At 39.7% G+C, this 22164-nt stretch overlaps 1 protein-coding gene across 2 annotated transcripts in view; it reads right to left on the reverse strand.

Moving 5' to 3' along the window:
• LOC111169871 (SUMO-interacting motif-containing protein 1) overlaps window positions 1–22164 on the reverse strand; it is a 103510-nt gene that overhangs the window by 47622 nt on the left and 33724 nt on the right. The window contains exon 2 of one of the 2 annotated variants that reach the window (XM_022564437.3): window positions 1650–3149. The exons of the other annotated variant lie outside the window; for it this stretch is intronic. Coding sequence (XP_022420145.1) covers window positions 1650–3149 — 1500 coding nt within the window. The remainder of the gene's footprint in view (window positions 1–1649; window positions 3150–22164) is intronic. 2 annotated transcript variants of the gene reach the window in all.

The following is a 22164-nucleotide window of genomic DNA, read 5'->3' on the forward strand; positions in this document are numbered from 1 at the left end:
AGTCCTCCAGGTGCTCAATAATGGAATGATGTATCGCCAATCAGAGGCAAACTCATAGGAAAAAAGAGAACAAGCTAGTGTTGGGCAAAGTCATTCAGAAGGAGGAGACATAAAGCCTACTAGAAGGTAGAACAATTAAAACGAGAAAAAAAAATTCACTCTCTAAGGGCAAATCAATGTGAATGCCTGACACCCACTAAGCTGGATTACGGATTGCTCCAACAGGAGAAGCACCTTTTGAATTCTTGAACAACTTCAAGCCAGTCTTCTTAACGTTGGGAATGTGGTTAGGTATAATGAAAAAAAGCTTCATGTTATGGGACTTAGCCACAATTTTTTTTTTTCTTACACATCTAGTTTAGTTCTTACAGATCGATGAAGACTAATGGGAAGTAGCATTCCCATTAAAGTCTTAAAATTGAGCTGGAGAGGGTGTTGAGAAAAGGGAACCCTCCTACACTGTTGGTAGGAATGTAAACTGGTGCTGCCACTATGGAAAACAGTATGGAGGTTCCTCAAAAAACTGAAAATAGAGCTACTATATGTCCAGCAATCCCACTCCTGGGCATATATCTGGAAAAAGACGAAAACTCTAATTTAAAAAGATACAGGCACTCCAATGTTCACAGTAGCACTATGTACAATAGCCAAGACATGGAAACAACCCAAGTGCCCATCAACAGATGATTGGTTTAAGAAGATATGGTACACACACACACAAACACACACACAGTGGAATATTACTCGGCCATAAAAAAGAATGAAATAATGCCATTTGCAGCAACATGGATGGACCTAGAGAATATCATACTAAGTGAAGTAAGTCAGACAGAGAAAGACAGATATTATATAATATCACTTATATGTGGAATCCAAAAAAATAATACCAATGAATCTATCTACAAAACAGAAACAGACTTGCAGATATAGAAAACAAACTTATGGGTACCAAAGGAGAAAGGGAGGTGGGGAAGGACAAGTTAGAAGTATGGGATTAACAGACACAAACTGCTATACATAAAACAGATCAGCAACAAGGATCTATTGTCTAGCACAGGGAACAATATTCTGTATCTTGTAATGATGTGTAATGGAAAATAATCTGAACAAATATATAACTGAATCACTTTGCTGTATACCTGAAACTAAAACAATATTGTGAATCAACTTCAATAAAAAAAATCTTAAAGTTGAATTTCCTCCCCCCAAGTTAGAGAGTAACAATTTTGAAGGTACCAAAGTGTCATGAGTATTATTATCTCTGTAATATGGAAGCTGTAATGAGGGCATCAGGAATTGAGGAAGGAAAGGCAGAGGAATGGAGAAGTATTTGATGAAGGCCTATGATGAGCCAGACACTCCAACAGGCACTTTACATATTATCTCCTTTAATGATACTGTGAAGTATGTTCTTATCTCCATTTTATAGATAGGTGAAGTGACTTCTTCAGTGCCAGATTTTAAGTGTGGGGCTGAATTTGAACCCAGATCTGATTCTACACTGAATGGTTCCACAGTGGGAGAAAGATAAAAATGTCTTAACTCAGCTGGGCCTGTCCTCTCATGCATGGACTCCTTGTAGCATACTAACGTCATGCTAGGCCTATACAAAGGACACCTGATCCCTAGGGGAAGACATGTTAGCTCACCTCTCTTGTGTCTTTATCTGGTATTAGTGTCTGGAAGAAGAGGTGATGCACCGGAGGTCGTAAGAAGTACTTCAGTCTATGCAGGCATGGTCTGTTGCACAACCCACCTTGTGGTGTTCGTGCTTGCACCTGGGCAGATCTGGGGTTGACAGGCTCTGACAGTGATATCTCTTTTCTGGCTGGAGTTTCTGTGACAGAGAGCCAAGGAACTTTCTCTAAGGAAGTTTCAGACTGTGGGCTGGGAGAGCAGCTTGGAGAGGATGGAGCTGAGACATCCATAGGGGTGTCATGGTTCTGTACATCATTTTGTGGAGAGTCAGGCCTGAGTTTTGGTAAATGAGGCAAGTCTCTAAGTGTGTGTGGCATGTCTTCTGGCAAGCACGACATGTCCCCAGGTGAATGTAGCACATCTCCTGATAAGTGTGGGACTTCTCCAGGTGAATGTGGTACACTTCCTGGTGACGGTGGCATGTCTCTTGGTGACTGTGGTACATTGGCTGGTGACTGTGACACATCTGCTGGTGACTGTAGGACATCAGCTGGTGACTGTGGCACATCTCTTGCTGACTGGGGCATGTCTCCTGGTGATTGTGGCATGTCTCCTGATGATTGTAGCATATCTCCTGGTGACTGTGGCATGTCTTGCAGGTGTGCCACATCTTGTGGATACGTTATGTTTTGAGGTGGGCCTGGTACATCTTGAAGTAGGCCCAGTGAGTCTTGAGGTGGGCTTTGTGAGTGTTGAAGTTGCCATGATGAGTCTTGAGGTGGACTTGGCATATTCTGCTGAGCACATGGCACATTCTGAGGGCATGGCACATCTTGAGGAGGGCATGGCCCTTCTTGAGGTGGGTGAGGCAAAGTTTGTAGTTGGCACTGCATGGTTTGTGATGGGCATGACAAGGCTCGCGGTGGGCATGAGGAGGCTCGTGGTGGACACGGTGAGGCTTGCAGTGGGCATGGCAAGGCTCTCAGTGGGCATGGCAAGGCTTGTGGAGGGCAAGGCACATCTTGCTGTGGGCATGGCAAGGGTGCCCTTTGATTGCTACGGCTACCATTATTGCTTGTTGCAGGGAGGGAGTGAATATCTGAAGATAGCTGTAGGCTTGCCAAGAAGCCGAGGTCACCTTTGAATATGGTTGAGCTACAATTCGGCTCTCCTGGATAAACAGAGTCCCCACTGATGGACATAGGGGGCTGGGGACCTTCAAATGCAGTTTCTTCCAAAAGGTCCAAATCCACAGGATCACTGTTAATGATTCTCCGTGCTGCAGGCCGAGAGCTTCTGTCTACCCGCCCTTCCATCACCTCTTTGCTGGAGAGGCTGGCACATGCTTGAAGACTGGCTGGCTCTTTCTGGGAAGGAGCAACGGGTTCTAGAGTCAAGTCAAGAGTGGCAATAGGTCTATTTTCTTCCTCAGATCCTGTTAGGTCAATCACACAGAGTCCATTGCGATCCTTTGCCCTTGGTCTGGTTTCTCTAGTTAAGTCAATGAAGTCCTGTTGAAGGATTGTGAGAAGATAAGAGGTCAAGTAGGGGTCTTAGCTTTATCTAAGAGGACTTAAAGCTTAGCTTTTAAGGATAAAACTATTTCACTTTTTCACTTCACTGACAATTTATATATCTTTTTTTTTTTTTTTTTGCCGTACGCGGGCTTCTCACTGTTGTGGCCTCTCCTGTTGCAGAGCACAGGCTCTGGACGCGCAGGCTCAGCGGCCATGGCTCACGGGCCCAGCCGCTCCGCGGCATGTGGGATCTTCCCGGACTGGGGCATGAACCCGTGTCCCCTGCATCAGCAGGTGGACTCTCAACCACAGCGCCACCAGGGAAGCCCCTATATATCTTATATAACATAAGTGTTAGTTTATTTCTTTTGGCCAAAATTTTCCTCTGTCAAAGCTGCCAATTTCTATACCTTCTTAAATTATCCAAATGCCACAAGCACATAACAGAGGACACAGGGGGAAATGTATTATGATCCAAGGTGAACAGGGGAGTAGTAGAGAAGATTTCAACCTTAAGTCAAAGTAAAAAGCAAACTTTGTTTGGAAAAGCAAATACACAGGATAACCTACAACAGAAGCTAAAGAAGGGAAACATGAGAAGTATGAGAATCTACTTTGTGCTAAGAATGTGTTGAGTGCTTTCACACATCTTTAATTTTCACAATGGCCCTGTCAGGAAGGCATTATCATCTCCATTATACAGATGGGGAAACTAGAGTTCAGAGGGGTTAGGTTATTTACCTATGGATTATACAGTTATGTAGCAGAGACAGACATTCAAACCCAGGCCTGTTTCCTTCTTTCCCTGTTAGGGCCTAGGAATGTACAACTTCATTCAATGTATAGTCAGCCTATAGTCAGATATGGAGAATAATACACTAAGGGTTATAAAACTAACCATTCTAAGTGTGAGCCTAAACTAATTACAAAAAACCTCCTATATTCACCCCCATTCCTTGATGATTAGGCAGTTCACAAAGCCTGATGATGCCAGCCAGAGGTACTGTAAAGAACCTCTGTGTCATGAGCCAGGAAAAATATTGCTCTGCCTTCCAGGTGTCTCCTCACTTGGTTGGGTACCATTGCCACTGCTATGTCGGGTACTAATTGCTGGGCTAGCAATGCTCTTGCTGCTACTACAGCTACCGTGCTATTTCTTTTAATAGATGTGATGGTCACCACTGTCAACGGCACCAAAGCAGGACACAGGATCCTGGGTGGGTCAAGTGAGAAGCTGGCATGCATCTCATCTTGGAATAGGGATTGCTTGGTGAAACCTAATGCCTCATTCCTAAGAAGCAGCCATATAGTATCGCTGCCTCTCTACTGCTAGCTGAACTCAACATAAATAGCTGCAAAGGTCTGAATTCAACTCCTATTCCATCACCAACTCCTAAAGTGCAACATTACCATGTCTCTCTCACTTAAAACCCACCATATGAGCTACAGGATAAAGGGCAAATGCTTTAGTAAAGACTCATAAAGCCCTTCATAATTCAGCCTCTTCGTGATTACTCTCCTCCTCGTGTGCGCAAATCACACAGAACTACTTCAGATCCCCAAATGTGCCATGCTTTCTCAAGTATTTCTATCTTTATGTTTGCTTATGTTCTTTCTTTTGTCTGGAGTGATTATTATCCCTTTGATTGTTTGGAAGTTTCTTGTCTTTCAAGACTCAGCACAGATATCACTGTGTGCGAAAATTCTTCCAGATCACTTCTTGTCCCAAGTTAAATTATTAGTTTTCTCCCTTATATCCCCAATTCATCTGTACAAACCAAAAAGGTTTATCCCAAAGAATTTGATGTTTTTAAATGATATTGAAAATGGAAATAACTTTTTGTCATTTTCCAATTATTCATTGCTAGTATATAGAAATGCTGTTGATTTATGTATGTATATTATCCCTGTATCCTCTGACCTTGCTAAATTCACTTAATAGTTCAGGTAACTTTTTTTGTAGATTCCTTAGTGTTTTCCATATAAGAAATCATGTCTGCAAATAGAGTTTTACTTCTTCCTTTTCAATCTGCATGCCTTTTATTTCTTTTTCTTAACTATTGCAGTGGCTAAGGCATCTAGTATAATTCTCAGCAGAAGTGCTGAAAGCAGACATCTGAGACTTTCATCATTAAGTATAATGTTAGCTGTGTTGCCTTCATAGATGCCCCATATCATGTTGAGAAAGTTCCCTTCTTCTCATTGTTTTCTCAGAGTTTAAAAAAATTTATTTATTTAGGCTGCACTGGGTCTTAGTTGCAACACACAGGATCTTTGTTGTGGCATGTTTAGTTGTGGCTTCTTAGTTGCAGCATGCATGTGGGATCTAGTTCCCTGACCAGGGATCGAACCCGGGCCCCCTGCATTGGGAGCATGGAGTTTTACCCACTGGACCACCAGGGAAGTCCCGTTTTCTGAGAGTTTTAATTGGAAATGGTTGTTAAATTTAGTCAAATGATTTTTATGCACCTGTTGAGATATTTTATGATTTTCCTTTGTACTATTAATATCAAAAATTATATTAACTGATTTTCTAATGTTAAATTAATCCTACGGAAAACTCCACTGGTTATTATGTATTATTTTTTTTCTATATTGTTTTAATATATCAATATTTTATTAAGAATTTTTGCATATTTATGAGGGATATTAGTTTATAGTTTTCTATTCTTGTAATTTCTTTTACTGGTTTTGCTATCAGAATAAAATTGGCCTCATAAAATGATTGGGAGCTATTCCCACCCCCTCTATTTAGGTTGTGTTGGATTGGTACCATATCTTTCTTCAATGTTTATAGAAATCACCAGTGAAGCTATCTGGGCCTGAAATTTGCTTTGTAGTTAAAATTTAGTAGACTATTTAGGCTATTTACATTTTCTACTTCTTGTGTTAGTTCTGTGACTTATGGATTTTGTTATTAAAATTATTAGCATAAAGTTGTTCACAACAGTCCTTTATTATCTTTTTAATTCTATACTCTGTATAGATTTATCCTCAATTTTCTTTTTTTATTCCCAGTATTGGTAATTTGTATCCTTTGCATTTTCTCCCCTGATCAGCCTAGCTAGAAGTTTATCAATTTGACTGATCTTTCCAAAGGACCAGATTTTTCATCCATTCCCTTTATTTCTATTGTTGTCATTATTATTTCCTTCCTTCTATTTACTGTGGATTTAATTTGCCCTTCTTTTTCTAGCTTCTTAATGTGGAAGCTGATACCTTGATTTTCAAAATCTTTCTTTTCTAACATCAGCATTTAAAGCTAAAAATTTCCCTGTAAGTACTGCTTTAGCTTCATCCCACATTTTTTTTTTTTTTTTTTGCGGTACGCAAGTCTCTCACTGTTGTGGCCTCTCCCGTTGCAGAGCACAGGCTCCGGACGTGCAGGCTCAGCAGCCATGGCTCACGGGCCCAGTCGCTCCGCGGTATGTGGGATCTTCCCGGACCGGGGCACGAACCCGTGTCCCCTGCATCGGCAGGCGGACTCTCAACCACTGCGCCACCAGAGAAGCCCCATCCCACAATTTTTAATACACAGTCACTTTATTATCATGTAGTTCAAGCTTACCTTCACCATAGTCAGAAAATAAACCCTGTAAGATTTCAATCTTTTGAAATACACTGAGACTTATTTTATGTCCTAACACATGGCCTACTTGTTGAATGTTCCTTGTACACTTGAAAAAAATGTGCATTCTGCAGTTGTTGGATATAAATGTCAATTAGGTCATGGTTGCTGATAGTAGTAGCTTTTGGATCTTTGATTTTCTTCACCTTTGAGGGGATGCAGTTGTGCTATCAAGTACTGACAGAAGTGTATTAAAGTGTCCAGGGGAGAGACCTTCAAGATGGCGGAGGAGTAAGATGTGGAGCTCATCTTCCTCCCCATAAATACATCAGAAATACATCTACATGTGGAACAACTCATACAGAACACCTACTGAACGCTAGCAGAAAACCTCAGACCTCCCAAGAGGCAAGAAACTCCCCACGTACCTGGGTAGGGCAAAAGAAAAAAGAAAAAACAGAGACAAAAGAATAGGGATGGGACCTGCACCTCTGGGAGGGAGCTGTGAAGGAGGAAAAGTTTCCACACACTAGGAAGCCCCCTCACTGGTGGAGATGGGGGGTGGGTGGGTGGGGGAGCTTCGGAGCCAGAGGAGAGCGCAGCAACAGGGGTGCAGAGGGCAAAGTGGAGAGATTTCCGCACGGAGGATCACTGCCGACCAGCACTCACCAGCCTGAGAGGCTTGTCTGCTCACCTGCCAGGATGGGTGGGGACTGGGAGCAGAGGCTCCGGCATAGGAGGTCAGATCCCAGGGAGAGGACTGGGGTTGGCTGCATGAACACAGGCTGAAGGGGGTCTAGTGTGCCACAGCTAGCAGGGAGGGAGTCTGGGAAAAAGTCTGGAACTGCCTAAGAGGCAAGAGACCATTGTTTCAGGGTGCACGAGGAGAGGGGATTCAGAGCACCACCTAAACAAGTTCCAGAGATAGGCGCGAGCTGCGGCTATCAGGGTGGACACCAGAGATGGTTATGAAATGCTAAGGTGGCTACTGCAGCCACCAAGAAGCCTGTGTGCAAGCACAGGTCATTATCCACACCTCCCCTGCAGGGAGCCTGTGCAACCCGCCACTGCCAGGGTCCTGTGATCCAGGGACAACTTCCCCGGGAGAACACACGGCAAGCCTCAGGCTGTTGCAACATCATGCCAGCCTCTGCCGCCACAGGCTCGCCCCGCATTCAGTACCCCTCCCTCCCTCGGGCCTGAGTGAGCCAGAGGCCCCTAATCAGCTGGTCCTTTATCCTGTCTGGGAGGGAACAGATGCCCTCAGGCGACCTATATGCAGAGGTGGGGCCAATTCCAAAGCTGAACCCCAGCAGCTGTTCCAACAAAGAAGAGAAAGGGAAATTTCTCCCAGCAGCCTCAGGAGCAGGGTATTAAATCTCCACAATCAACATGATGTACCCTGCATCTCTGGACTACCTGAACAGACAACGGATCACCCAAAATTGAGGTGGTGGACTTTGGAAGCAACTGTAGACTCAGGATTTGCTTTCTGCATCTAATTTGTTTCTGGTTTTATGTTTATCTTAGTTTAGTATTTAGAGTTTATTATCATTGGTAGATTTGTTTATTGGTTTGGTTGCTCGCTTCCTTTTTATATATATATATATATATATATTTTTCCTTTTTCTCTTTTCATGAGTGTGTATGTGTATGCTTCTTTGTGTGATTTTGTCTGTATAGATTTGCTTTTACCATTTGTCCTAGGGTTCTGTCTGTCGGTTTTCTTTTTTTTTTTTTTTAGTATAGTTTTTAGTGCTTGTTGTCATTGGTGGATTTGTTTTTTGGTTTGGTTGCTCTCTTCTTTCTTTCTTTCTTTTTTTATTACTTTTTAATATTTTTATTTTTAATGATTATTTTTAATTTCAATAACTTTATTTTATCTCTCTCTCTTTCTCTTTCTTTCTCCTTTTTTTCCGAGCCATGTGGCTGACAGAGTCTTGGTGCTTCAGCTGGGTGTCAGGCCTGTGCCTCTGAGGTGGGAGAGCCGAGTTCAGGACATTGGTCCACCAGAGACCTCCTGGCTTCACATAATATCAAATGGCAAAAGCTCTCCCAGAGATCTCCATCTAAACACTAAGACCCAGCTCCACTCAATGACGAGAGGGCTACAGTGCTGGACACCCTATGACAAACAACTAGCAAGACAGGAACAGAACCCCACCCATTAGCAGAGAGGCTGCCTAAAATCATAACAAGGTCACAGACACCCCAAAACACATCACCGGACATGGTCCTGCCCACCAGAAAGACAAGATCCAGACTCATGCACCAGAACACAGGCACGAGTCCCCGCCACCAGGAAGCTTACATAACCCACTGAACCAACCTTAGCCACTGGGGGCAGTAACCAAAAACAACAGGAACTACAAACCTGTAGCCTGCGAAAAGGAGACCCCCAAACACAGTAAGTTAAGCAAAATGAGAAGACAGAGAAACACAGCAGATGAAGGAGCAAGGTAAAAACCCACCAGACCACAACAAATGAAATAAAAAATTCTCTAGAAGGAATCAATAGCAGAATAACTGAGGCAGAAGAACGGATAAGTGACCTGGAAGATAAAATAGTGGAAATAACTACTACAGAGCAGAATAAAGAAAAAAGAATGAAAAGAATTGAGGACAGTCTCAGAGACCTCTGAGACAATATTAAACACACCAATATTTGAATTATAAGGGTCCCAGAAGAAGAAGAGCAAAAGAAAGGGACTGAGAAAATATTTCAAGAGATTATAGTTGAAAACTTCCCTAATATGGGAAAGAGTCAATCAAGTCCAGGAAGTGCAGAGAGTCCAATATAGGAAAAATCCAAGGAGAAATATGCCAAGACACATTAATCAAACTATCAAAAACTAAATACAAAGAAAAAATATTAAAAGCAGCAAGGGAATAACAACAAATAACATACAAGGGAATCCCCATAAGGTTAACAGCTGATCTATCAGCAGAAGCTCTCAAGCCAGAAGGGAGTGGCATGATATACTTAAAGTGATGAAAGGGAAAAACCTACAACCAAGATTACTCTACCCAGCAAGGATCTCATTCAGATTCAATGGAGAAATCAAAAGCTTTACAAACAAGCAAAAGCTAAGAGAATTCAGCACCACCAAATCAGCTCTACAACAAATGCTAAAGGAAATTCTCTAAGTGAGAAACACAAGAGAAGAAAAGGACCTACAAAAACAAACCCAAAACAATTAAGAAAATGGTCACAGGAACATACATATCAATAATTACCTTAAACGTGAATGGATTAAAAGCTCCAACCAAAAGACACAGACTGGCTGAATGCATACAAAAACAAGACCCATATATATGCTGTCTATAAGAGACCCACTTCAGACCTAGGGACACATACAGACTGAAAGTGAGGTCCTGAAAAAATATATGCCATGCAAATGGAAATCAAAAAAGCTGGAGTAGCAATTCTCGTATCAGACAAAGTAGACATTAAAACAGACTATTACAAGAGACAAAGAAGGACACTACATAATGATCAAGGGATCAATCCAAGAAGAAGATATAACAATTGTCAATATTTATGCACCCAACATAGGAGCACCTCAATACATAAGGCTAATGTTAACAGCCATAAGAGGGGAAATCGACAGTAACATAATCATAGTAGGGGACTTTAACACCACACTTTCAACAATGGACAGATCATCCAAAATGAAAATAAATAAGGAAACACAGCTTTAAATGATTAAACAAGATGGACTTAATTGATATTTATAGGACATTCCATCCAAAAACAAGAGAATACACTTTCTTCTCAAGTGCTCATGGTACATTCTCCAGGATAGATCATATATTGGTTCACAAATCAAGCCTTGGTAAAGTTAAGAAAACTGAAATCATATCAAGTATCTTTTCCGACCACAATGCTATGAGACTAGATATCAATTACAGGAAAAAATCTGTAAAAAATGCAAACCCATGGAGGCTAAACAATACACTACTAAATAACCAAAAGATCACTGAAGAAATCAAAGAGGAAATCAAAAAATACCTAGAAACAAATGACAATGAAAACACGATGACCCAAAACCAAGGGGATGCAGCAAAAGGAGTTTTAAGAGGGAAGTTTATAGCAATACAATCCTACCTCAACAAACAAGAAACATCTCAAATAAACAACCTAACCTTACACCTAAAGCAAGTAGAGAAAGAAGAACAAAAAAACCCCCCAAAGTTAGCAGAACGAAAGAAATCATAAAGATCAGATCATAAATAAATGAAAAGGGAATGAAGGAAACAATAGCAGAGATAAATAAAACTAAAAGCTGGTTCTTTGAGAAGATAAACAAAATCAATAAACCATTAGCAAGACTCATCAAGAAAAAAAGGGAGGGCTTCCCTGGTGGCGCAGTGATTGGGAGTCTGCCTGCCGATGCAGGGGATGCGGGTTCATGCCCCGGTCCAGGAGGATCCCGCATGTCGCAGAGCGGCTGGGCCCATGGGCCGTGGCTGCTGGGCCTGCGCATCCGGAGCCTGTGCTCTGTAACGGGAGAGGCCACAGCAGTGAGAGGCCCGCATACCGCAAAATAAAAATAAAAAAAAAAAAAGAAGAAAAGGGAGAAGACTCAAATAAATAGAATTAGAAATGAAAAAGGTGAAGTAACAACTGACACTGCAGAAATACAAAAGATCATGAGAGATTACTACAAGCAACTATATGCCAATAAAATGGACAACCTGGAAGAAATGGACAAATTCTTAGAAAAGCACAACCTTCTGAGACTGAACCAGGAAGAAACAGAAAATATAAACAGACCAATCACAAGCACTGAAATTGAGACTGTGATTAAAAATCTTCCCACAAACAAAAGCCCAGGACCAGATGGCTTCAAAGGCGAATTCTATCAAACATTTAGAGAAGAGCTAACACCTATCCTTCTCAAACTCTTCCAAAATATAGCAGAGGGAGGAACACTCCCAAACTCATTCTATGAGACCACCATCACCCTGATACCAAAACCAGACAAAGATGTCACAAAGAAAGAAAAGTACCGGCCAATATCACTGGTGAACATAGATGCAAAAATCCTCAACCTAATACTAGCAAACAGAATCCAACAGCACATTAAGAGGATCATACACCATGAACAACTGGGGTTCATCCCAATAATGCAAGGATTCTTCAATATACGCAAATTAATCAGTGTGATAAGCCATATTAACAAATTGAAGGAGAAAATATTGATATTTATGAACATCATATGATCATCTCAATTGATGCAGAAAAAGCTTTCGACAAAATTCAACACCCATTTATGATAAAAACTCTCCAGAAAGTAGGCATAGAGTGAAACTACGTCAATATAATAAAGGCCATATATCACAAACCCACAGCCAATATCGTTCTCAATGGTGAAAAACTGAAACCATTTCCTCTAAGATCAGGAACAAGACAAGGTTGCCCACTCTAACCACTATTATTCAACATAGTTCTGGAAGTTTTAGCCACAGCAATCAGAGAAGAAAAAGAAATAAAATGTATCCAAATCAGAAAAGAAGAAGTAAAACTGTCACTGTTTGCAGAGGACATGATACTATACATAGAGAATCCTAAAGATGCTACCACAAAACTACTAGAGCTAATTAATGAATTTGGTAAAGTAGCAGGATACAAAATTAATGCACAGAAACCTCTTGCATTCCTATACGCTAACCACAAAAAAATCTGGAAGAGAAACTAAGCAAACACTCCCATTTACCATTGCAACAAAAAGAATAAAATACCTAGGAATAAACCTACCTAAGGAGACAAAAGACCTGTATGCAGAAAAGTATAAGACACTGATGAAAGAAATTAAAGATGATACAAACAGATGGAGAGATATACCATGTTCTTGGATTGGAAGAATCAATATTGTGAAAATGACTATACTACCCAAAGCAATCTACAGATTCAAGGCAATCCCTATCAAACTACCAATGGCATTTTTCACAGAACTAGAACAAAAAATTTCACAATTTATATAGAAACACAAAATACCCCAAATAGCCAAAGCAATCATGAGAAAGAAAAACAGAGCTGGAGGAATCAGGTTCCCAGACTTCAGAATATAGTACAAAGCTACAGTAATCAAGACAGTATGGTACTGACACAAAAACAGAAATATAGATCAACAGAACAGGATAGAAAGCCCAGAGATAAACCCACGCACATATGGTCACCTTATTTTTAATAAAGGAGGCAAAAATATACAGTGGAGAAAAGACAGCCTCTTCAATAAGTGGTGTTGGGAAAACTGAAGAGCTACATGTAAAAGAATGAAATTAGAACACTCCCTAACACCATACACAAAGATAAACTTAAAATGGATTAAAGATCTAAATGTAAGGCCAGACACTATAAAACTCTTAGAGGAAAACATATGCAGAACACTCTATGACATAAATCACAGTAAGATCCTTTTTGACCCACCTCCTAGAGAAATGGAAATAAAAACAAAAATAAACAAATGGGACCTAATGAAACTTAAAAGCTTTTGCACAGCAAAGGAAACCATAAACAAGACAAAAAGACCACCCTCAGAATGGGAGAAAATATTTTCAAATGAAGCAACTGACAAAGGATTAATCTCCAAAATTTACAAGCAGCTCATGCAGCTCAATATCCAGAAAACAAACAACCGAATCCAAAAATGTGCAGAAGACATAAATAGACATTTCTCCAAAGAAGATATACAGATTGCGAACAAACCCGTGAAAGGATGCTCAACAAACCCACTAAAGGATGCATTTCTCAATCATTAGAGAAATGTAAATGAAAACTACAATGACATATCACCTCACACCAGTCAGAATGGCTATCATCAAAAAATCTACAAACAGTAAATGCTGGAGAGTGTGTGGAGAAAAGGGAACCCTCTTGCACTGTTGGTGGGAATGTAAATTGATATAGCCACTATGGAGAGCGGTATGGAGGTTCCTTAAAAAACTAAAAATAGAACTACCATACGACCCAGTAATCCCACTACTGGGTCGTTTTCTCAGACGAGAAAACCGTAATTCAAAAAGAGTCATGTAGCAAAATGTTCATTGCAGCTCTATTTACAATAGCCAGGACATGGAAGCAACCTCAGCGTTCATCGACAGATGAATGGATAAAGAACATGTATACATATATATACAATGGAATATCACTCAGCCATAAAAAGAAACAAAATTGAGTTATTTGTAGTGAGGTGGATGGACCTAGAGTCTGTCATACAGAGTGAAATAAGTCAGAAAGAGAAAAACAAATACCATATGCTAACACATATATATGGAATCTAAAAAAAACACAAAATGTTTCTGAAGAACCTAGAGGCAGAACAGGAATAAAGACGCAGACGTAGAGAATGGACTTGAGGACACAGGGTGGGGGAAGGGTAAGCTGGGATGAAGTGAGAGAGTGGCATGGACTTATACATACTACAAAATGTAAAATAGATAGCTACTGGGAAGCAGCCACATAGCACAGGGACATCAGCTTGGTGCTTTGTGACCACCTAGAGGGGTGGCATAGGGAGGGTGATAGGAAGATTCAAGAGGGAGGAGATATGGGGATATATGTATATGTATAGCTCATTTACTTTGTTATAAAGCAGAAATTAACACACCATTGTAAAGCAGAAATTAACACACCATTGTAAAGCAATTATACTCCAATAAAGATGTTAAAAAAATAAAGTGTCCAACTATGATTGTGGCTTTGACCATTTCTCCTTTTCGTTCAGTTAGTTTTTGCTTTGTGTCTTTTGAAATTCTGTTTATTAGGTGTATATACACTTTTAATTATTATACCTTCTTAATGTATTAACCCATTTATCATTATTAGGATTATCATTTATCCTTACTCTCCAGCAATCCTCCTTGTACTGATGTCTATTTTTCTGTTATTAATAGAGCCAATTTAAATTTCTTATGCATACTGTTTCCATGGTGTATTTCTCTCCTTCTGTTCTCCATGTACTTGTATCTTTGTATTTAAAGTGCATCTCATATAAATAGTTCATAGTTGTTACTGCTTTTTCGTCTGGTCTGACAACCTCTGCCTTTTGATTCGTTTTGGGGTCATTTACACTTAATTGGTGATTTATTTGCTTTTATATCTATAATCATGCCATTTATTTCCTATCTGTTCATTGTTCTTCTGTTCCTCCTTTCCCACCCCACTTTGAATTAATCACATATATTTTTTGGAACTCCATTTTAATTCCTTTGTTGGTTTTCTAGCTATATATATATATATTTTTTTTTTTTCTTTGCGGTACACGGGCCTCTCACTGTTGTGGCCTCTCCCATTGCGGAGCACAGGCTCCGGACGTGCAGGCTCAGCGGCCATGGCTCACAGGCCTAGCTGCTCCGCAGTATGTGGGATCTTCCCGGACTGGGGCATGAACCCGTGTCCCCTGCATTGGCAGATGGACTCTCAACCACTGCGCCACCAGGGAAGCCCCTCTAGCTATATTTTTTAATTATATTTTTAGTGGTTACTCAGATGATTACAGTATGCAAATTCAACTAATCCAGTATACTTAGAAAATATATTAAAATACTTAAGGTAAAAATGTAGGAACCTTAAAAAATATTCCTCTTGCCTTGTGCCCCATTATTTTTGTTGTCATATATATTTTACATATATATAATATATATATAATATATATATTATATATATATACATCAATAAGTATAACTTTTATTTTCAGTTATTTGTCTTTTAAGGAAATTAATAGAAGAAAATATTTTCTTTTTACACACATATTTACAAGTTCTAGTTCTCTTCATTCATTTTTGTAGATCCAAGTTTCCATTTGGTGTCATTCCCCTTCAGCTAAAATTTCTCATAGTGCAGGTCTGCTAGTGACAAATTCTCTTTTTCTGTTTATCTGAAAATGTCTTTTATTTTGTCCTTTTTAAAAAATTTTTTTGGTGGCGTTGGGTTTTTGTTGTTGCACACGGGCTTTCTCTAGTTTTGGTGAGCGGGGACTACTCTTCATTGTGGTGCATGGGCTTCTCATTGTGGTGGCCTCTCTTGTTGCGGAGCATGGGCTCTAGGTGCATGGGCTTCAGTAGTTGCAGCACGCGGGCTCAGCAGTTGCAGCATGCAGGCTCAGTAGTTGTGGCTTGCAGGCTCTAGAGCACAGGCTCAGTTGCTGTGGCACATGAGCTTAGTTGCTCCACAGCATGTGGGATGTTCCCGGACCAGGGATTGAACCCTTGTGCCCTGCATTAGCAGGCAGATTCTTAACGACTGTGCCACCAGGGAACTCCTTGTCCTTAATTTTGAAGGACAACTTTCCCATATACAGAATCCTTGGCTAAAGGTTTTTTTTCCTTTATTTGGATATAAGGGAAATGTCAGTCCAATGTCTTTTAGCCTCCAGTTTCTGATAAGAAGTCCGTTGTGTTTTGGTTTTCTTTTTTGGCCACACTGCGTAGCTTGCGGGATCTTAGTTCCTCAACCAGAGAATAAACCTGTGCCCTTGGAAGTGAAACTGCAGAGTCCTAGCCACTGGACCACCAGGGGATTCCCAAGAAGTCTGTTGTTAATTGCACTGTGTGTCCTATATGTAACATATTTTTTTCTGGACAGTCAAGGAGTGGTTTTCTTTGTGTTCATCTTGTCTTGAGTCTGCTGTGCTTCGAGGATCTGTAACTTATTATTTTTTTCCCCACCAAATTTGAGAAAATTTCTGCCATTATTTCTTCAAAAAATTTTTATTACCCCCACCCCTCCTTTTAAGACTCTAATTACCCATATTTTGAATTATTTGATATTTCCCTACAGATCTCTGAGGCTCTGTTCAATTATTTCCATCTTTTCCCCCGCTCTGTTCTTAAAATTGGGTGATTTCTATTGTTCTATCTTAAACACTGCTGTCACTCCTGCCCACCCCGACATCCTGTTTTCTTTTCTAATTTGCTGTTGAGCCCATCTAGTTATTTTAAAATTTTAGTTACTGTAGTTTTAAACTCCCGAACTTGTTTTTTTTTTTTGCTTAAAATAACATAACTTTATTGTCTCACAGTTCTGAAGTCCAGAAGTCCAAAATCAAGGTGTCAGCAGGGCCATGCTCTCTCTGATGGCTGTAGGGGAGACTCCTTCCTTGGCTCTTCTAACTTCTGGGGTTTATTAGCAATCCTTAGCATTCCTTGGCTTCTGGATGTGTGTCTTCACATTATCTTGCCTCTGGACGTGTCTATCTCTATATCCAAATTTCCCCCTTTTATAAAATGAATTTCTGCTGTTTATTGTTTCCATTTTCTCTGTTGAGATTTTCTACCTATTCATTCATTGATGCCATATTTTCTTTAATTGGATGAACATATTTATAATAAATATTTTGTTAAATCCAACACTTAGGCTCAGAGTCAGTTTCTATTGACTGCCTACTTCCCCCCCCCCCCCCCCCGAGTATGGGTCACACTTCTGCTTCTTTACATGTCTAGTAATTTTTGGTCGAAAATTGAGTATTATAGGTAATACACATAATGATTTGATGGTTTTCTTACAAAAACTGTCTTTTCATTTTTGTTGTTGTTCTAGTAGATAGTTAATTTGCCTGAACTCAAACTGCAAGCTTTTTCTCCCTGGCACAATGTAGGTACTGACATCTTTGTTCTTATGGTTTCCAGGTGCTGCTCTTTCAACCTGGCGGTGGGCGGCAGGGTGGTTCTCTCTTGTGCCTGCCTAAATTTGGCTATCAGCCAAAGATTTGTGCAGATTTTACTCTAATTTTGCGGTTTGCCCTTCCTGTGATTCTCTTGCTTCTGGGGATTAGGGATTGCTTCCCTAATTATTTGCTGCTCTGCCAACCTTGATCTCTATCCCCTGACATTTCAAAAGCATAAAATTCCAGCTTTCTGTCACCTAAGTGGCAAATGATTGCGGAATGCAGTTCGTTAAAAGAGCAGCAAATTCACAGATACTGCCCCGTGCAGCTATCCTTCAAGAGTATATTTCTCTCTAGTGTCTGCCTGATTTTTCCCTGGGCCATCAGGGAGTATTTTGGCAGGTAAAGTAGTTTCACAGATTGGAAGTACAATTCAACTGCCTTGCTCCACCTTGGAGAGAGTTTATTGCTTCCCTCTTTGATCACTCTGTAGCACTCTATACATACCAATATCACTTTAGTGCATATCACAGAGTACCTACTTATCCTCTCCCCCATTAGACGTAACTTATTTTTGTATCCTGTATCCTTGGTACCTGCATAGTATTTTGGACTCAACAAATGATAAATGAATAAATTTAATCTAATAATTGTTTATTTATCCTCTCATCTCATTGTCCTCTGATAGTCCTCCTAACTCCTAATTAAGTAATTTGCTTTTCCATCACATGGAAAAGTTTTCACAGACAACAAATTATCTTTCTAATTTTAATAATTATGTCACCAGACAGAAATACAGATGACTAAGGCTCTCCAATAGTTTGTATCTGCAGAATGAAACATAGCAACAAGCCCATAAAGCCCTTGTCCACTCCATTAACCCTATTTTCCAAAACTAGATGCCTCACAACAACCCTGTGAGGTGAATATTATTCACATTTTATAGCTAAAAAAACTAAAACTCAGAAAGCAGAATACTTTTCTTTTGGGTTTCTGGACTTGTTTAAATCAGAAGTCTCAGATTCACCTACGCATGCCAAGGTGTTGGTCCAAGGCTTATTTCCTGATTATGGTGCTGAAAATGGTATTTCCTCTTCACTGCAGGTTCAGCTCATGGTTTTGGTTTTATTTTTCTCCTTGGAGAGTTCTGTTAATTCCTGCCAGCCCAGCAAGCAGGAAAAATTAGTTTCATTCAGGATCTAGTTGTTGTTGTTTTAGCAGAGAACCCTTTCAAGTCAGTCATACTGCTGAAGGCAGAAGTTCCTGGGTTCAGGCCTCTTTACAAGATCCCAGTATTAGTTGTTTATCTTTCCCACTAGGACTGAGTATAATGCCATAGTGACTGGCACAGCATCCAACAAATGGCAAAGTGCTCAAGTAACATCAACTGAATAAAAAAATAATAATTTTGAGGGGGAAAGCTGATCTTCCATACCTCACATATGGAACTTCCACTCAAGAAGACTGAAAATAACGGAGATACTTCAGGTTTCTCTCCACCTATCACTCTTTTCCACAAGGAAAAAGGAATGGCGTCATTATTTGGTGAAACTAGAACCAAGGGCTGAACCAGGAGCCCCCCTTCTTTGTTTTAAGCCCTCTACCCTAAAGATACTATCTGCTTTTTGCTTGGGTAAGTTTACCTTGAAGTTTGTTAGGTAGGAAGGGGTCAACGGGGTTTTAAGTTTAATTTATAGTTTTAGAAAGCCAAAATGGGGCTATAGATCCAGGAAGCTTACTCTAACTAGTTACTATTAGTAACATAGGTATTAGATCAATCTCCATCTATCTGACTTGTATATCCTTTTTCTGTCTCTATGGATTTGCCCACTCTGGACATTTCATATAAATGGAATAATAAATATGTGGCCTTTAATGCCTGGTTTCCTTAACTTAGCATTATGTTTTCAAGATTCCTCCATGTTTTTTAAAAAAAATATTTATTATTTATTTATTTTTGGCTGTGTCGGGTCTTAATTGCAGTATGGAGGATCTTTCATTGCAGTGTGAGGGCTTCTCTCTAGGTGCAGTGCATGGGCTCCAGAGCATGCGGGCTCAGGAGTTAAGGTGCATGGGCTCCAGAGTACGTGGGCTCTGTAGTTGCAGCACATGAGCTCTCTAGTTGTGGTGTGTGGGCTCAGTAGTTGTGGTTCACAGGCTTACTTGCCCCGTGGCATGTGGGATCTTAGTTCCCCAACCAGGGACTGAATCCATGTACCCTGCACTGGAAGGTGTTTTTTTTTTAATTTTTAAATTTTATTTATTTTTTAATTCTTATTAGGTTCTTATTAGTTATCCATTTTATACATAGTAGTCTATACATGTCAATCCCAATCTCTCAATTCATCAAACCACCACACCCACCCCCCACCGCTTTCCCTCCTTGGTGTCCATACGTTTGTTCTCTACATCTGTGTCTCAATTTCTGTCCTGCAAACCAGTTCATCTGTACCATTTTTCTAAGTTCCACATATATGCGTTAATATACAATATTGGTTTTTCTCTTTCTGACTCACTTCATGCTGTATGACAGTCTCTAGATTCACCCACATCTCTAAAAATGACCTAATTTCGTTCCTTTTTATGGCTGAGTAATATTCCATTGTATATATATACCACATCTTCTTTATCCATTTGTCTGCCGATGGGCATTTAGGTTGCTTCCATGACCTGGCTATTGTAAGTAGTGCTGCACTGAACATTGGTGTGCACGTGTCTTTTTGAATTACAGTTTTCTCTGGGTATATGCCCAGTAGTGGGATTGCTAGGTCATATGGGAATTCTATTTTTAATTTTTTAAGGAAACTCCATACTGTTCTCCATAGTGGCTATATCAATTTACACTCCCACCAACAGTGCAAGAGGGTTCCCTTTCCTACAGACCCTCTCCGGCATTTATTGTTTGTAGATTTTCTGAAGATGCCCACTCTAACTGGTGTGAGGTGATACCTCATTGTAGTTTTGATTTGCATTTCTCTAATAATTAGTGATGTTGAGCAGCTTTTCATGTGCTTCTTGGCCATCTGTATGTCTTATTTGGAGAAATGTCTATTTAGGTGTTCTGCCCATTTTTGGATTGGGTTGTTTGTTTTTTAAATATTGAGCTGCATGAGCTGTTTATACATTTTGGAGATTAATCTTTGTCTGGTTTTGGTATCAGGGTGATGGTGGCCTCATAGAATGGGTTTGGGAGTGTTCCTTCCCCTGCAATTTTTTGGAAGAGTTTGAGAAGGATGGGTGTTAGCTCTTCTCTAAATGTTTGATAGAATTCACCTGTGAAGCCATCTGGTCCTGGACTTTTGTTTGTTGGAAGATTTTTAATCACAGTTTCAATTTCATTGCTTGTGATTGGTCTGTTCATATTTTCTATTCCTTTCTGGTTCAGTATTGGAAGGTTATACCTAAGAATTTGTCCATTTTTTCCAGGTTGTCCATTTTATTGGCATTGAGTTGCTTGTACTGGTCTCATAGGATGCTTTGTATTTCTGTGGTGTCTGTTGTAACTTCTCCTTTTTCATTTCTAATTTTATTGATTTGAGTCCTCTCCCTCTTTTTCTTGATGAGTCTGGCTAATGGTTTATCAATTTTGTTTATCTTCTCAAAGAACCAGCTTTTAGTTTTATTGATCTTTGCTATTGTTTTGTTTCTATTTCATTTATTTCTGCTCTGATCTTTATTTCTTTCCTTCTGCTAAGTTTGGGTTTTGTTTGTTCTTCTTTCTCTAGTTCCTTTAGGTGTAAGGTTAGATTGTTTGAGATTTTTCTTGTTTCTTGAGGTAGGCTTGTATTGCTATAAACTTCCCTCTTAGAACTGCTTTTGCTGCATCCCATAAGTTTTGGATTATCCTGTTTTCATTGTCATGTTTTGATTTCCTCTTTGATTTCTTCAGTGACCTCTTGGTTATTTAGTAACGTATTGTTTAGCCTCCATGTGTTTGTGTTTTTTACGTTTTTTCTCTGTAACTGATTTCTAATCTCATAGCATTGTGGTCAGAAAAGATGCTTAATATGCTTTCAATTTTCTTAAATTTACTGAGGCTTGATTTGTGCACTTGAGAAGAAAGTGTAATCTGCTGTTTTTGGATGGAATGTCCTATAAATATCAATTAAAGCTATCTGGTCTATTGTGTCATTTAAAGCTTGTGTTTCCTTATTAATTTTCTGTTTGGATGATCTGTCCATTGGTGTAAGTGAGGTGTTAAAAGTTCCCCACTATTATTCTGTTACTGTCAATTTCCTTTTATAGGTGGTAGCAGTTGCCTTATGTATTGAGGTGCTCCTATTTTGGGTACATATACATTTATTATTGTTATATTTTTTTCTTGGACTGATCCCTTGATCATTATGTAGTGTTCTTCCTTGTCTCTTGTAACATTCTTTATTTTAACGTCTATTTTATCTGATATGAGTATTGCTACTCCAGCTTTCTTTTGATTTCCATTTGCATGGAGTATCTTTTTCCATCCCCTCGCTTTCAGTCTGTATGTGTCCCTAGGTCTGAAGTGGGTCTCTTGTAGATAGCATATATATGGGTCTCGTTTTTGTATCCATTCAGCGATCCTGTGTCTTTTGGTTGGAGCATTTAATCCACTCACGTTTAAGGTAATTGTCGATATGTATGTTCCTATGACCATTTTCTTAATTGTTTTGGGTTTGTTTTTGTAGGTCCTCTTCTGCTCTTGTGTTTCCCACTTAGAGAAGTTCCTTTAGCATTCATTGTAGAGCTGGTTTGGTGGTGCTGAATTCTCTTAGCGTTTGCTTGTCTGTTAAGCTTTTGATTTCTCCATTGAATCTGAATGAGATCCTTGCTGGGTAGAGTAATCTTGGTTGTA

The sequence above is a fragment of the Delphinapterus leucas genome, unplaced genomic scaffold (assembly GCF_059928025.1).
Source record: "Delphinapterus leucas isolate spDelLeu-1000000601 "Yukka" unplaced genomic scaffold, BTC_Dleu_Yukka2 spDelLeu_asBTCV2_sq25, whole genome shotgun sequence".
NCBI lineage: Eukaryota > Metazoa > Chordata > Mammalia > Artiodactyla > Monodontidae > Delphinapterus > Delphinapterus leucas.